The sequence below is a fragment of the Cebidichthys violaceus genome, unplaced genomic scaffold (assembly GCF_023349555.1).
Source record: "Cebidichthys violaceus isolate CVI_PGR_0920_01 unplaced genomic scaffold, fCebVio1.0.p SCAF_19, whole genome shotgun sequence".
In the NCBI taxonomy this organism is placed as follows: domain Eukaryota; kingdom Metazoa; phylum Chordata; class Actinopteri; order Perciformes; family Stichaeidae; genus Cebidichthys; species Cebidichthys violaceus.
In genome coordinates, this window is record NW_027176361.1 from 7864734 (window position 1) to 7880345 (window position 15612).

Sequence of the window (15612 nt, forward strand, 5' to 3'; positions counted from 1 at the left end):
TTAGCGACTAGCTGGTGAACATGGTGGAACATTTAGCAGCTGAAGAGTCACATTTCCCTCAGGGGTTGGTGGAGACCAAAAACAGAGCAACAAGGAGAGTGAAAATTGGACTCAAGTGACTGAAAACACGACTCCAAATGAATGATAACGTTGCTCTATATCTACTGGATGTGCAAATAGATTAATGTTTGGAAGATAATAGCGCGTCAATTTTGTGTTCACAGTTTTCTTCTGCTGCCCCCCAAGTGGCCACTAAGTCAGTTAAAATCAGTTGATACATGTTTCAAAACTACCATTTAGTGAGCAGTTAGCGATTAGTTAGCGTTTGCATCGGGAAATGTCAAATTATCTATGATAAAGGTGTTACAGGACTATAGGTAGCGGCGCGTCAATGTATCTGTGTGTCTGAGTGTATTGTGGGTAATACGTTTATATAATATGTGTGTGTGTGTGTGTGTGTGTGTGTGTGTGTGTGTGTGTGTGTGTGTGTGTGTGTGTGTGTGTGTGTGTGTGTGAGTAAGAGCTAGAGAGACAGAGGGAAAGAAATATCTGCGTGTAATATCTAGACTATGTACGTTAACATGCCAAGTAATACATCATTCCCTTAAATACACTTTGAGAAAAGTTTGTATTGCAAAACTCACGCCGTGGACTATGTTCCTTTATAGTTCTGTTGAAACATGGAAATCACATCTCGTTTCTCTTTCACAGTTTACAAAACAAAAAGTGGCAAATGCACACTCATGAAAAGAAACCTCATGTGTCCTCTGTAGAGGCTAGTGTCGAGTCAAAAGCTTGCCCAGGTGATGGAGGGGGAGAGGAAACATTTGGATGCATGACTGAAGAGTAACCGCACAGGAAGAAAGCTGCAATGGATCAGTGCACCCCCATCCCTCCCGCTCCCACATAAAAAAAACCTCTACCCTGTTTTCACAGGAGCTTTTGGGCTTACAGCTGTCTAAATACGCTACTGTAGTGAACTCCCCTCCAGTGAGGTGTTTAGGCGCTCGGACGGTTAAAAGTGAACGGCAGGAGAGGAGAGGAAAGGGGAAGAAATAATAATACCCAGCACTATTTCTTTCTATCTTGACCCTTAATTGGATCTACTTTATTTTTTATTTCCCACGGGTTAGATTATCTTTCTCATTTCTTCCTTGTTTATTTTAAAATGTAAGAAAGGGACAGATACAGGGAAAACGCTCTGTAAAATGTGTGGAAATACATTTTCTCAAAGACCTACCAATCAATTATGAGAGAGAAAACAGAGAGAGAGAGAGAGAGAGAGAGAGAGAGAGAGAGAGAGAGAGAGAGAGAGAGAGAGAGAGAGCACCAACTGTCTGAACGCCTGAAATATTTTCTGTTGCAGCCTTCAAAGCTCAAGAGCAGCATCTTGTGTCTGACAGACAAAAGTACAGTCAAACTAAGTCCCTTTAGAGCTCTTCTCAAAACAGGTCATAAAGACAGGTCAACGGATCCAAAATCATCTTGATTAAATTAAATATGATCAAACTGCATATATTATTCATTGTCCAACACACAAGGTCTTTACAGAGAAGTCGGAGTCAGAGGAAGTCAAGAGAAAAGAGATATTTCTGACTAAGACAGACCAATAAAATAATATATTCATAATATATTGCAGAAGTAGGGTTTCTCCAAAAACTGGAGAAAAGAGCACAAATCTCTGAGCTCCAAATATCAGCTTCAATTCCCAGCAGCTTTGCGCACACACACACACACACACACACACACACACACACACACACACACACACACACACACAGAGTCCATGGGAGGTGCGTAGAAGAAGGATGAGACTTGTCTGGACTGTTTGGGGTGGTCCAGGCCCTCTCAAGAGAAGCAGAGCTTTATAAAAGCCCATAGCTTCTGGCATCAGACACAAAATAAGAGGGTGTTAAAATATATCCCCACTCCCCGCCCATAGACCGAGCTTACATATCCATACATCACGCAGACATGTACACATTTTAAATCATGAGCAGGTACTGTAAAGACAAACGCTCTTCTCTCGCTTTGCTATCATCATAACATTTTTGAAAAAGACATATACAAACAAAACAAGAAAAGCAGCGGGGGGGGGGGGGGGGGGGGGCTGTTTGAGTGCCCCAGTGTGTGTGCCAGACAGGAGCCACAGACTAAGCTCATCGAGAAGGGCTTCACTCTACGCCTCTCTCTAATTGGTGTCTATTGCAGCGTGCCGCCATGCAATTGAGGGCAAAACAGCGCCAGGCCTTAAAACCTCAACCCCACCTCCACCTCCCACCTCCCACCCATCACTCCATCATCTCCGGAGAGCCAGTGAAAGATGGTGTTGGAAGAGCAGCTCCTCTGCTGTACTTCATCCCCTATCATTATCCCAGTGAGGTCATTCAGAAAAGCTGATTGTGAGAAATGCTGCTCGTTTGCTTGTGGTTCAACCTGTAAAACCAGAGGCGCCACAAATCATAACCTAACAGTATGCAGTACATTCTTCACTCAGGAAATAAAACGGTGCTCAATATTGGAGGGGTCAGTTGGAAGGAAATGGAAATGATGAATCTGACTGAATAGAGATGAGCGGTTGATCCTTTCTGCACAATATTAAAGGTTTGTTCATTGATCAAATGATTGATGGCTTTGTATTATAACTGCAGACGTTCACATTTGGCTCCACAGCAATGCGAAGATTAATATCATAAATCACAGACGGACTATCTTCACGGACACAGCGTACAACAACACAATGCAGACGTTTCATCGGGGGACAACGCAACCCGCAACTCCAGGCAATGTTTTCCTCGTGGGACCTTCACCGTGCGCTGCGGGCTCATGAATCTGGAAGCTTCAATGCTCCGCTGGGTCACCTTTCATTGTGATTTGGGTCAGGATTTGGAGGAAAAAAAAAAAAAAGCTGGGGAGGATTCCAGGAAGTTTGCACGCATGTTGTGGGAGGATGCACGTGCTTTAAAGCACCAGATGCTGGTCGACACAGGACTTATAGATATGAGTTTTCTATTTTTGTGAAAGGTCTTCACCATTTCTATTTCTGACTTACAAAGTCCTACTGTCTGAAAAATATTGAAAAAGAAAAATGCAAAAGCCTGGAAAAACTTAGCCCAGAGGACAAAGTTTTACCGGTTCATGAAGCAGGTTAGGAAAAACAAACACACACACACACACACACACACACACACACACACACACACACACACACACACACACACACACACACACACACACACACACACACACGCTTAAATCCTGATCCTTTAATTAAATCGCTTTGGCATCACACATGGGCTTTTGACTACTTTTGCTGTGCTTAAAATATCAACTTCTCCAAATTCAGTGTCCGGTGTGTGCATCTGGTAAGCATCTTTGGAATTAATACCACGCTGACGGATGAACAGAAAAGGCCCTGTTTCTTGAAGCCTCAGTGGTTTCTGCGCTCGTGTTCAGAGAACGGGCCGTGCTCACAATCAGCCCGAGAGCAATCGTAAACCTCATGCATCAGCACTCAGAAGCAGGACCAATTAAACCACAACCACAGTGGAGTTGTTGTACAATGGAGACGGTAACATGCATCTGTGGAAGACCACAAGGCCATGTCTTCTAAAAGGAGCTGCTTCTGCTTGTATGAGATGTTTAACGAGCGTGGTTGCAGCCTCTGCTAACAGGTCAAGTTAGTCCGTGTCTGTCCAAAATGTCATCACGTCATCATTTTATCCTACTGTACATTTGTGTGTTGAGGGTACGCCATATTAAGTGTCATCCCAAACCAATTGAGCGCAAATCGGGGCAGCGAGTCGGCATTGATGCCGACTTAACCAGCTGCCTCTAGTGAACACTTGCAACGCCATTTTGTGTTCCTCATGGAAGACGCGCTGTACAATTGTAGTTTACTCGTGAACTGGTCAAACCAGGATAAACATTTAATATCGTCATGGAGACATTAACAAATTAAAGTAAATACATTGTATTTAGGCTCAAATACACCCTTGTCTGGTCTAGGAAACAGCGGACGTGTTAATTTGGTTACAAAAACAGTTCCTGTTTCCACAGGGAGAGGGAAGTTCTTCCTGCAACATTTTGCTATATTTATGCCCAACACCTTAAATAAAGGGGCTTCATTTAGCAGAGAGTGCGACTACAAATGGAGTTCACTCCGTCACAGAGTGGGAGGGTGTACAGGTCAGATTGGAATTGGGCCCATGTGGACGTTTGAGCCAAATCTGAGGAATTCCCTCGAGGCATTCCTAAAATATCGCGTGCACAAGAATGGGACGAATGTAAGGTCATCTTGAGAACAAAATGCCTCAGGCCACGGCTGTCGTCAGGGCAGAGGCATGATAAAAAAAAAAGTGTAATAAAAAGGCATTCTGCTGATGAAGGGACACTGAATATCCTTCAAACATGCAAACAAGCAAGCATTACTCTGCTGTGCTGCTGGGAATTGTGCCACTGTACAGGTCGTTGTTATACCGTTCGCCTGAAAACCTTCCATTGGATACTTTGACTTTGTTTGGCAGAGGTCTTTATGTACTTTGGATAAGAACAGCTGTAGATTTGTAATCAACCAACAGAAACTCAGGTTAATTAGCAGTGAATCACATTGTTTTAAATTGTTTAAATAGGCCTTCGTCTGCTCTTGTGTGGTAAAGCCAAACGATATTTGGCTAACTCACCAGGCTCACAAAATAAAAGCTTAGTCAAACAACCATAAAACAAAGAGGAGATGTAAAATGCACAGAGTCCTATAAATAAAACTGCTCCACAACATTTCTCCAGAGATCTCATTCTCATGATTGCTAGTTATTTAATTTTGCCTTCAAACACCAGGGAATACTGGACTTTTGTTGGGATTTTTAAAAACCTTTTTTGTGTGCTTTCAATGAGGTACCATGGATGCAGAGTTTAGCACCGGCCGAGGACCACAAAATTCTTCAAGACCATTTACAGACTGGCAAGCTCCACTGCTTTGTGTGTGTGTCTGTGTGTGTGTGTGTGTGTGTGTGTGTGTGTGTCTGTGAACATGAGACGCGAACATGAGGTTGAATGAGAGACTCGCATGAATCTTTGCCTGCAACCTAACTAGATCCTTAAATCACGCTAATTTGAAGTCAAAGGCTTACCGCCGAGTTGTGTAAAGTTTTGGTGTGAGCAAGCCGTCTCGTGTTGCAAGCACTGTTCACTTTTCAGCTTGGAAGAGTGTCAGGGTCATTTTTCAATCTTGCGGTTTGTGAACAGATTACTTTCTCTCTCCCAGGGCTCCCCGAGAGCGAAAACCGTCTGTGATTGTGTGCAGGAGGGTGTGAGCTTGCATGTGTTTGCGGGCCAGCACACATACACTTCGTGGTCTTGATTTTCTCATGTTTACGCTCAGAGTACTCACACCGGCTTGCAGTGATGGGTTCTCAGCATGCACGAGAGAGAGAGGGAGAGACCACCACGTTCTCACTGTACAGATCAAAACCTCCTTTGAATATGAGCAACCAGAGATGTCGAGTTAAGCACCAGCCTATAAGGGACTTAATCCTTCAAGAATACACAACTTACAGACAGAAAAGCTCCACCGTTTTATGCCCTGCAGGAGAACAAGTTTTAAATTACAAACAATTACATTCAAAAACAGCTTTTGCTGCCTGTCAGCCAAAACGATTACTGAGACTACTGAGCAAGGTTAAGGACACTGTTGATGATTATAATGCTGCAAAAGCTGGAAAAAATGCCTTGTTGGACAAATGCTTGAAATTGAAGACCCTTTGTTATAAATCTGAGTGTTAGAGCCTCTCTCTGATGTCGTTAGAATAATATTCTCCTGATTTATTGTACTAAGGGATAATGTTTCGTATACCGTGTGAGAGCCATCAAAAACTAGTGAGAGAAAACTTTTCTCAGATGATTTTGACTTATCTTTAAATAAATAAGATGTTACACACCATCCTTGATTGACTGCTGAACGTAAATGTTTTAGCGATCACTTTTATTATCGATTAATCTGCCAGTTATATCTGTCTTTGTTCTGATGCCTTGACACTGTTTCTTTTGTCTGAAGCACAGTTTAAAACCTAAAAATACTAATGTTACTATCATATAATATGTCAAAGAAAAGCAGGATGTACACACATTCGAGGGGCAAACCAGCAGATGTTCCTGAATCAGGTCTTCCTCAGAGTCTTTCAGGGATCGACACTGTTCCCTTTAAACTGTAAACCCCTCCTTTCTGTAAACCACCCTGCTGTGCAAGACACACTGTAGCAAGCCAACTCTACAGAGAGAAAACCAGCACTTCATGGCTTTCCAGATAGGAAAACTGGGAGATGTGTATGTTTGTTCTGCCACTGCAGTGTACATGCCCAGCCGCGACCACACAGAGCCATTAAAGCCCACATTAAAGACAGGGATCTGTTTTGGGTTGTATCTTGCCCACTGCTTAACCTAAACTCTGCTCCGCATGGGTGGCAGGGATCTGTCAGCAGCAGCTTATTACTGCTGCAACCCAGTATAACACTGTTGCTAACACTGGATTTTGGCTACATACTGCGGGCTGCCTGAGCCAAGAGCACTCTACGAACACCTCACACAGAAGCTTACATTGGAGTGCCACTAAAGTTAGTAACTGCCACCCTGCAGTCAGTTTATGTCGAGTCACGAACCGCACGGTAAAAAACATCTTGTCTGAGACATTTTTTGAACAGCTCTTAAGTCCAAAAGTTTGGGTGGAGTACTCCCACCCAGAACAAGGATGTGTTACATTGAAATGTTATTGTTTGGCTACAATATTCCGGAGCAAAATCTAATTTATCTCATGAAACTCTTTTTCAACAAGAAGGAAACCACATTCATAGCAAAGGCCTTGACTGATCTCGCCCACGTGCCCAAACACAAGCAGAACCAAAACAACAACGAAAAAGAGGCTTATTCGTAACAAGCCTAACTTGGAGGCAATTAGTACATGCAGTGCCAAAACACAGCGCTGAGACCTCCAAAAATTCCTGGATGAATTTGGCGTCAACACGTCTCCATTGTACAAGTGCGTCCCTGTTTGTGTCCGTGCATGCCTGCGTAAACGCCTGCCGAACCTGGAGTGGAACACAAACATCTGCAACAGGGAGTGAAATGTAAACAATTAGAAATCCATCACTTGCCCAGAAAACGTGTGCGTGCCTTCACACGCCGAGGAGGAGCAGATCCTGCAGGAGGCGAGGACAGAAGAGCGTGTGTTTGATTAACGCTTCCACCCGTTAATCAAACACATAGTTTTGAATGATGTGCATGAGCGAGGTGACATGCGATAGTGTTGAATTTGAAATAAAAAAGTCGCAGAAATCACACGCATATGGATTCCCGTGCTGCACAGCACATGCGCATGTCAGCAAATACAAACAACTGTGGGATTACATGAGGGGTACGCCGTGCAGACGGGAGTGCGAGTGCAACGGAAGCCAGCAACAGACACACACACACACACACACACACACACACACACACACACACACACACACACACACACATTTGTTATGTGGGTATTGTGGTGAGGTCTTACCCCTGGTGGTATTACCTCAGCAGCACCACACCAGTACCCACAGCTCAGTGGCGTGACACCACATCAGACATCACAGGAGACATTCGATGTGGCACTGTGAGGGCCAAGGTTTTACTGAACACATGTGTTGATGGAACAAACACCGGAGTGAGAGAAAGATCTCCGGTCCAAAGCCACGTGGCTTCACACAACACGTTCACCAGCACTCAGCACTTTCTTCAACAGCGCTGGGACCGAGCCTACGAACGGCACTCGCATGTGCCAAACACCAGTCAGCCTACGGACATATTTCTAGTGCAAGCTGTTTTCAAAATGGAGTCAGGGTATTTTTCTATGCAAAAACAAACACTAGCATTCGTTGATCACTGGCAACACAAAAGCAGTTATTAACTCGTTGTTTGGACCTAAGGTTTTCCAATCCAACTCCAGCCTGAGCAGCTTGGCATAGAAGCGAAGGTGTTTCTAATAAACAACAGAGTCCGACGCATGCAACGAGGACAGATCCAGAGGATTAGATTTCTCAAAAGAAAACAACTCGGAAAATGAATAAATATGAGCACATGAGAATATGCTTTTTATTAACAGTGGGTAGAGATGAGTGGGAGCAACATGACAGCATGCTCAGTGAATGCTCGTCTGCTTCGCAAATGTATGTTTTTAGTTTCCCTGCATGTAATGTATTGATTAGATAGGAGTCAGTAAAAAGAGAATGCTATCTGTACAAGGAAAGAAAGAAATTTCTTTCTTTTGAAGAAAGAAATATTTGCATATGGTTGTATGTTATAGGTTGAATAACTTGAGCTAAGGATTTCTAGGTTAAAGGAGTAGTTCTGCAATTTGGGAAATACGCTTGTTTGAGACATAAGATTGATATCACTCTCATCTGTACAGTAAATATGCAGCCACTAAGCTTAGTTCAGCGACAATTCACCTTTTTGACACAGGGGTAACGGGCCTTCCTAGAGTCTGCGCTGGTTGCCTGACAACTGGTCCCGGCCAATAGGTTGGCATTAAGGCTGAACAATTTTGAAAAAATATGAAATTTTGACTCATATCGTAATTGCAATTTGATTTTCAATACTTGAGGGAATAATATTCTTTGGCGATCTGTGCCAGACAAAGATGGTTTCTTAAGTCTGCAGAATATGATGTGTAGGCCAAGACATCTCTGCTCCAGGTCAAAATGTAATGAAATGGTATTTGTTTCGTTCACACATTCCTTTCACAAATATTGCGCCTCCTGTGAATTGAAAATTGCAGTCGCCAAAATTTCGATTTTGAAACAATTTCTATTAATTGCTCAGCCCTAGTGGGCATCCGTCTCCTCATCTAACTCTTCAAGATGTATTTAACTTAATTTAATATTATATGTTATGCTGTGTATATGCTTGTGCACATGCAGAACTGGGCTCCACTCTCTCATACTTTGCCCGATAGCATTTCTATTGGTCACAAACTCTACAGGGTACCTTTAAGGCTATAACGGTTACATGCACTGGCTAAAAGTAAGCATTTTTCTTGACGTATAAGCTCAAAAATCCCCAAAAGCTTTAACTTGAAGTGCTGTTAACACCAGGGGGCACGGCACGTAGTGGAAAAAAAAAACGTAAGCCTAAACATCCTCTCAGCCTGCCAAAACTAACATGCCCATCCTTTTAATGAAGACAAATGAAGTGTTTAATTGTGCAAGACAATTGCCCTTTCCACCTGGCGCTCCACGCAAAACACAGCTGCCAAGACGGCGTGCAGCTGAGCGATGGGCCTCTCTGCCTCGGCCACTGAGCGCTCCCCCCTGCTTGCCACCCCGACTGGCCCATGGCCCCCACTCGCCCGACCTCAATTACTCCGAACCCTGACACCCTGCCAAAAGGCGGAACCGTCTCAGCACTTGTTCACCCTGAAGGTTTTTAAAAGAAAAGAGAAAAAAAAGCCCCAGACGGTTACTGCCTGAGGTGCAATTGAGCATATAAAAACATTAAGGCCTGACTTGCTTGGCATGTGATGAAGTGAGAGAGGCAGAGAGAGGAAGACACGCCTCAGAAAACATTGAACATCTTCACAGAAAGGTGAGTAAATAAAACAACAACGCAAAAAGCATGTAACCGTCATTCCATGAGACGTGCGAAGACAGGCAAAGTGGAAGTGTCCTCACACCGGGCCCCAAGTCATTGCAGCAAAGTGGGGCTCTAATGACTGTCATTACCAAACACTTCACTGTCACAACCCATAATATCCTGCCTGTTATTGGTGTGGATAACACTGTGTGTGACCAAGAGCAGCAATCAGTGCCTGACCCTCAGTGGAGTATCGGAGCAAAGGAACTACTTAGAAGAACTCTGTGTACTTCTGTCTCTACAGCTGTACAGCCATTTGTATGTCCAACTCCTTTACTTTAGGTATATAGCTTTTTAGAAATACAAGGAGTAATTAGAGACAAAGTAAGCTCTTGAGAAAAACAAATGTTATTCTTTTACTTTAAAGCTGCACTAATCAATATTTTAAATTAGCAACTGATGACTAATACGATTATGGAGGTTAGTGCTGGGGTGGGAAACTTCACTATCACAACTTGAAACTGACACATACACACACACACACACACACACACACACACACACACACACATCCGGTAAATGACGGATCACCTTCCAGTAACCCACTTTTAAAGCTGTCTGTTGACAGGATGATCACATTTGCCGTCTAGACAGCAGCCAGCTGAGGAGAAAACCGTGTGGTGCGTCTCTCTTTCTATCGACGATTTTCTTTTTCCGAAGGCTGTTTCCCGACTCAATTTCACTTTCCGACAAAGATTAGAAGTTTACAATACTCTTTTTCTCTTTCAATCACACCAAGGTTAGGAAGTCGCTGTCACCTGACCTGTGCATCATCACCCTCGGGACAGAAAGTTAAATCTGAAATAAATGGCTTTCAAACACTGCTTTAACCTTAAGAGTTCTACGGAGATAAACAGTCATAGATTAGTTCACTGCAGTTAAATGAATCCGACAACGCAAATAAAAAACATTTTGAAACCTGTTTTGCAGGTTTGGAATTAGTCGCTGCTCTCAAAACTGCTGGAAAAATTCATTCATGGCCAAACAATGAGTGGGAATAGTCGAAGAGAGATTTATGACCAGCTTTTCTGTTTATCTTCACAGTCTTACTCATTCAGTCATATTACTGAGGGAAAAAAACAAAAAACATTCTCAGACATCAGACCCCACGCACTTTGATTCAGGAACCTCTCAACCTAATAAACTTACTTGATATTTGTTTATGAATGCTGACATTGTTGAAGCTCTACAGCACATGCTTGCCATTGAAAAATAAATATGGGTTAATTTACAAAGGTATGTTAGGCCTAAGCTGTTAAAGACAGCTCTATTCCATCGAAGTAGCTCGTGCTGAGGCTGCCAGGAAAAACACTTTCCTTCGGAGAGAACAATTCATCTGTGGCCCTCTTGAGGGATGGGGTAAAGGGTGCTGGGGAGGTCAGTCTTATTGCCCACCAACCGACCCTGGCACATGCTCACGAAAGTTAAACTAGAGAAAGCGAATACACTTTGGAGTCTGAGATCCGCCTCCTGGGTTGCTCGCTAATTAAGCTGCGTTTTTCTTGGCTTGGAATCAAGCTTAATATTGAACCAAGATCCAACACAGAACAGCGCCACAGGCGAGACCCGAATGGACTTGAGTTCGGAGAGGAATCACAAGTACGGCTCCTGGGAGTCTGCAAGGCCCGCATATGAAGACATGTTAGCACCATACATGTAGCAAAGGATGGCAATTCCGTTTAAGAAACCACCTTTTAAGCTGTCTTGTCTTACAAATGAATGTGCGATACAACTTGGAGGCTGTTACATCCTGTTTAAAAGGTTCTGGCCCTGAACATCCTGTAAGAGTCATCCTACACCGTCAGTCTCCCTTCGTCCTTTCTTTAGTATGATGGCATCAGATTTAAAAGTCTGTTCAACAGAGAATGTGAAAGTGTTATTCTTTAAAGTCAGACATTTTGGCCAAATACTAGGTGTTTAAATTAATAGTTCTATATTTTGAGAAATGTGCTCATTCGTGTTTTTGTTGAGAGTTAGATGACGTGATTGATACCACACTCATGCCTTAAGTGTGCATCTAGAGCCAGGAGGCCATTAGCTTAGCTTAGCATAAAGAATGGATGCAGGGGGAAACGCTTCTCAAGCTCATTAATTAAAGGAAGAGTTTAGCATTTTGGGAAATACTCTTTTGAACTTCCTGGCAGAGAGTTAGATAGAGGAGCAATAGCACTCTAAAATATGTTTTTAAATATAAGGCCAGCACCAGCGGCTGGTTAGCTTAGCTTATCTTTATGCTAAGCTAACTGTCTTCTGGCTCTTTAGCTCTTCTCATCTGTCTTGGAAAGAAAGCAAATAAGTGAATCTCCCAAAACGGTAAACACTTTCTTTAATTTACAGAAAAAGGTGAATGAGATAGTCTCTCACTACCAATGCACCTTTTTGGCACCTGTGGCAAAATAATGAAACCAAATTCACTATAATGAAACCCAAAAAAAGCAACTGAGGCCTGGAAGGCATGAATACAGTATGTGGGAGTCGATATATAATGTGAGATGTTTGGTTTGAAAACCACTTGCTGATGCAAATTCAACAATTTGCTTGAGGTCAGCGCATCATAAATCACACTGCTGCTTGGTTACAAGATGAAATCCAAATGCTGTAAATATAGCTGTTTGTGGTTTATAACTGCAGTACTCTAAGCATGTACCACAGCACTTACATTCTTGACTTCGGATTGTTTTTAAATGTTTTTTCCATTAAGTCTGCCTTTGGGATATAAAAGAGCATGCATAAAGCAAAGATGGAACAAAACACTGGCAAATACATGTCACTTGGTATGACAGTTAACATGAATATTACACTTAATAATAGAGAATGAGACCAGTACCAGAATCATCTCTGATCCCCTCTTAAAACTGAAGATGACTTCTGGCCGCCGCTGATCTGTAAGGCTATCCTGCACATGTGAATGTTCAAGTAAGCCCTCGTGATCCTGCCTTAAAATTGATATGGCGAGTTCAAGCAGATCATCGGTTTCAAAAGAAATGTCACTTTATTTGATCAGTGTTCAAAGGGCTGCTGAATATTCTCTATGATAAGTCAAAGGGTCATTTACTCAAGCGTGGAGGCTTGTGAAAGGTGTGTAAGCAGGACATTTCACCTTTCACCCCATGGAGGACGTCATACATGCAAGAAAGTGCATGGAGACCGGAATATCGGAGTCAGGTCAATAACATAATGTCCTCACAGCAAATAGACAAGATAACCTCAAGATAGCATTCCTGGTGATAACGTAATACTGTTCAATTTAAGAGATCCCTCTGAAATTACACCAGGACCAAGAGATAGACCAACCGGACGTCGATTTCTGTGACGACGGCAGCTCAACCCTCCCTCCCACCTAATTAGATAAAACATCTGGGTGAGATATTGGCTCAAGAAAACTGCTGCGGCCGGGACTCATGTCTCATCAAAGGTGATGACAGAGTGGGAGTAATGCGATGCAAAAAAAAAAAAAAAGAAGCCACCCCACCCTTGAATGTGTTAAGTGCGTGTGTTTGCCTCTGCAGCCCTGTTTCACATCAAGCTAGGTCAGCCCGCCCTTCACTCCCAATGTCCCACAATCATCATTCACTTGTGTTCATTACTGAGGTGTAGCATGGCAGAGTTCTCACTCCTCTGGTGTGGTGCGTAAACCACGTAATAGATTAACTGGCTGATTTAGTTTTATCTAACACCTCAATTTATTTCTTATTTAAGTTATAAAGGGGGGGAGCTGTTAGAGATTGGAAGTTTGCAGGAGGAGTTCACCAATGAGTGAAGTTTCTTTTAGTTTTTTTGAACAGGGACTTACAGGGTCTTCTGGTTTTTGGCTGGAGTCATGGAGAGGCTCTTCTGCAAGGTGGTCTCGTCGAATCAGAGTGAATTCCCTGATGAACACTGCGTCCCCATCGTTGGCCCAAACAACAACCTGAAAAACAAAGAATCTTTCAGAGGCGTCCTTCAGGTCAACACACCACCTTTTGACGACAAACATACGCAAAAAGAGGCAGTGTGACGCAGCCAGAGGAGCCTGTGACAGCTGGGGTTTCACGATGAGAACTAAATAAGTAGTGCAGGCAAAACAGAGCAAAAGAAAAATAAAACAACACACAAGTTACAAACCAGGCCTTTAAACATACAAACCATGTTTTATCACTTATTATTAAAGTATGGGTCTTCCATATGGGGGAAAGGAAAAAAGAAAGAGGAACCGAATACACTAAACCAGAGCCCAGTGATGCAACAAGCCCTTTGTTATTCATATCGTAGTGTTTCCACCGGACCATGCTATTTCACCACTCTGCAGCAATGGTGATGGTGGGAAAGTAAGTCTATTGTAATAGAACTTATGTTTCTATTTGCAATCGTTTAGTGAGCATTATGGTTTTTTTTCCTCTTTTGGTCAGTGCTCTCAACCGCGCGTACTTCTTGATGAGGGGAACCATTATGGGCCCTGGGGGAATTCAAAGCAGAAGAGATCTGATATCAGAAGACGATGTAACATAGCTCTTCTGGGAGACGGGTGGGGGTCGAGGTGCATCATGGATAGGGCCCATTAGCAGCACAACAGGGCTCGCATTCTCCAGGATGCACAAATTCACAGAGCGGAGGCCCTCGGCTACTCTCCGTGGGTCATAAACACTCTGTAATGACCCGGGTCAACTGCCTGCCTCCCGGGCTTCTGCCAAGGCAGAGCGAAGCCGAGCAGGGGATGTGGGTTTGGGGTACTTAGGGGTTTTTTCGCATCGTAGGGGGGGTTGCAGATTTTTTTGTTTTGGGGCAAAAAAAAAAAAAAAAAAAAAGGGCTGCTCAGCAACTGCAGCAAAACTTACACCAGCTTTGTGTGCGAAAGAGCCACAGAGTGGACTCTTAAATAAGACAAATCAAATCTGGTCCAAAGCCCTACACTCAGCACCGCTTAGCTGCAGTCACTTACACTGTGGAGGCATTTGTAACAACATAAGTCACTGCAGCAAAATGTGGGCAGAAGCCTCCTCGGATGACCAAGATCATAATGTGCAAGCAGACTTTCATGGGGTACGGATGTGCACATGTGGCAGCTGTTGAGCCACGACGTAACATTTTACTTTGTCTGTTTCTTTAGAAATTAATAAAATATTTTTTTCATCTTCCGACACAGACTAAAGACTCATGTTCCGGGTGTAACATAGCTCATAAAATAAAAATAAAAAATGTTTAAAAAAAACAACTTTCTTTATCTCTTGTTGTCTCTAGATGTAGCTCTCAGCATATTTGATGAAGTTGATGTAGTTGCATGATTTTTGCAATTGTTGTTGTTGTACTCACATGGTTGAATGCACTTATTGTAAGTTACAAATGTAATGTTTTATAATTAGTCACCTGCAAAGCAGCTGTGTTGGGCTCTGCAAGTGTAAAAACTCATGTTACCTGTGAGAAACTAGTAAAACACAGCAAATTTAATACAGCATGTGTTTCTCAGAATGGCTCAGCAGTTAAAAAAAACAAAAAAAAAAACTTCTAAACTATATACCCCACAGACTTGAATGCATTTAGCATGGGAAACCAAATAAGTGATATGAAAAACCTTTATCATAATACGGCCAACTATTGGGTGCCTGAATATAACATGAGATCTCCGCTGAAGCGTGTCCTTTCTGCTATCGATGCTGAAAATTAAATTGTTGCACAACTACAAGCCAGGGGTAAAGCAAACATAAGTCAAGCATACAATCATTAAGAGAAGCTTTGCTGATGTGTGTGTGTCGGCTAAGATGTGCTGAAAACCACTTAAGTCACCAGATGTCCTCGCTCAAGGCTAAATAGAGGCCCGGTCGAGATGAACATGCCGATTGCTTCTTTCTCAAGAGATTTTTTACACCGTCTGCAGAAATTATTTTCTCACCCTTTTAGTGTCTTAACACCAGACAAATCTGACAACCATTTCCATTCTGAAGTTTGCATCCATCTTCCTTGAAGGCCGTGCGATACGCT

The 15612-nt window shown here is 42.9% G+C and overlaps 1 protein-coding gene across 1 annotated transcript in view; it reads right to left on the reverse strand.

Moving 5' to 3' along the window:
- LOC137874632 (ADAMTS-like protein 1) overlaps positions 1–15612 on the reverse strand; it is a 72144-nt gene that overhangs the window by 26178 nt on the left and 30354 nt on the right. The window contains exon 2 of the mRNA XM_068713477.1: positions 13451–13567. Within this exon, the coding sequence (XP_068569578.1) occupies positions 13451–13567 (117 nt within the window). The remainder of the gene's footprint in view (positions 1–13450; positions 13568–15612) is intronic.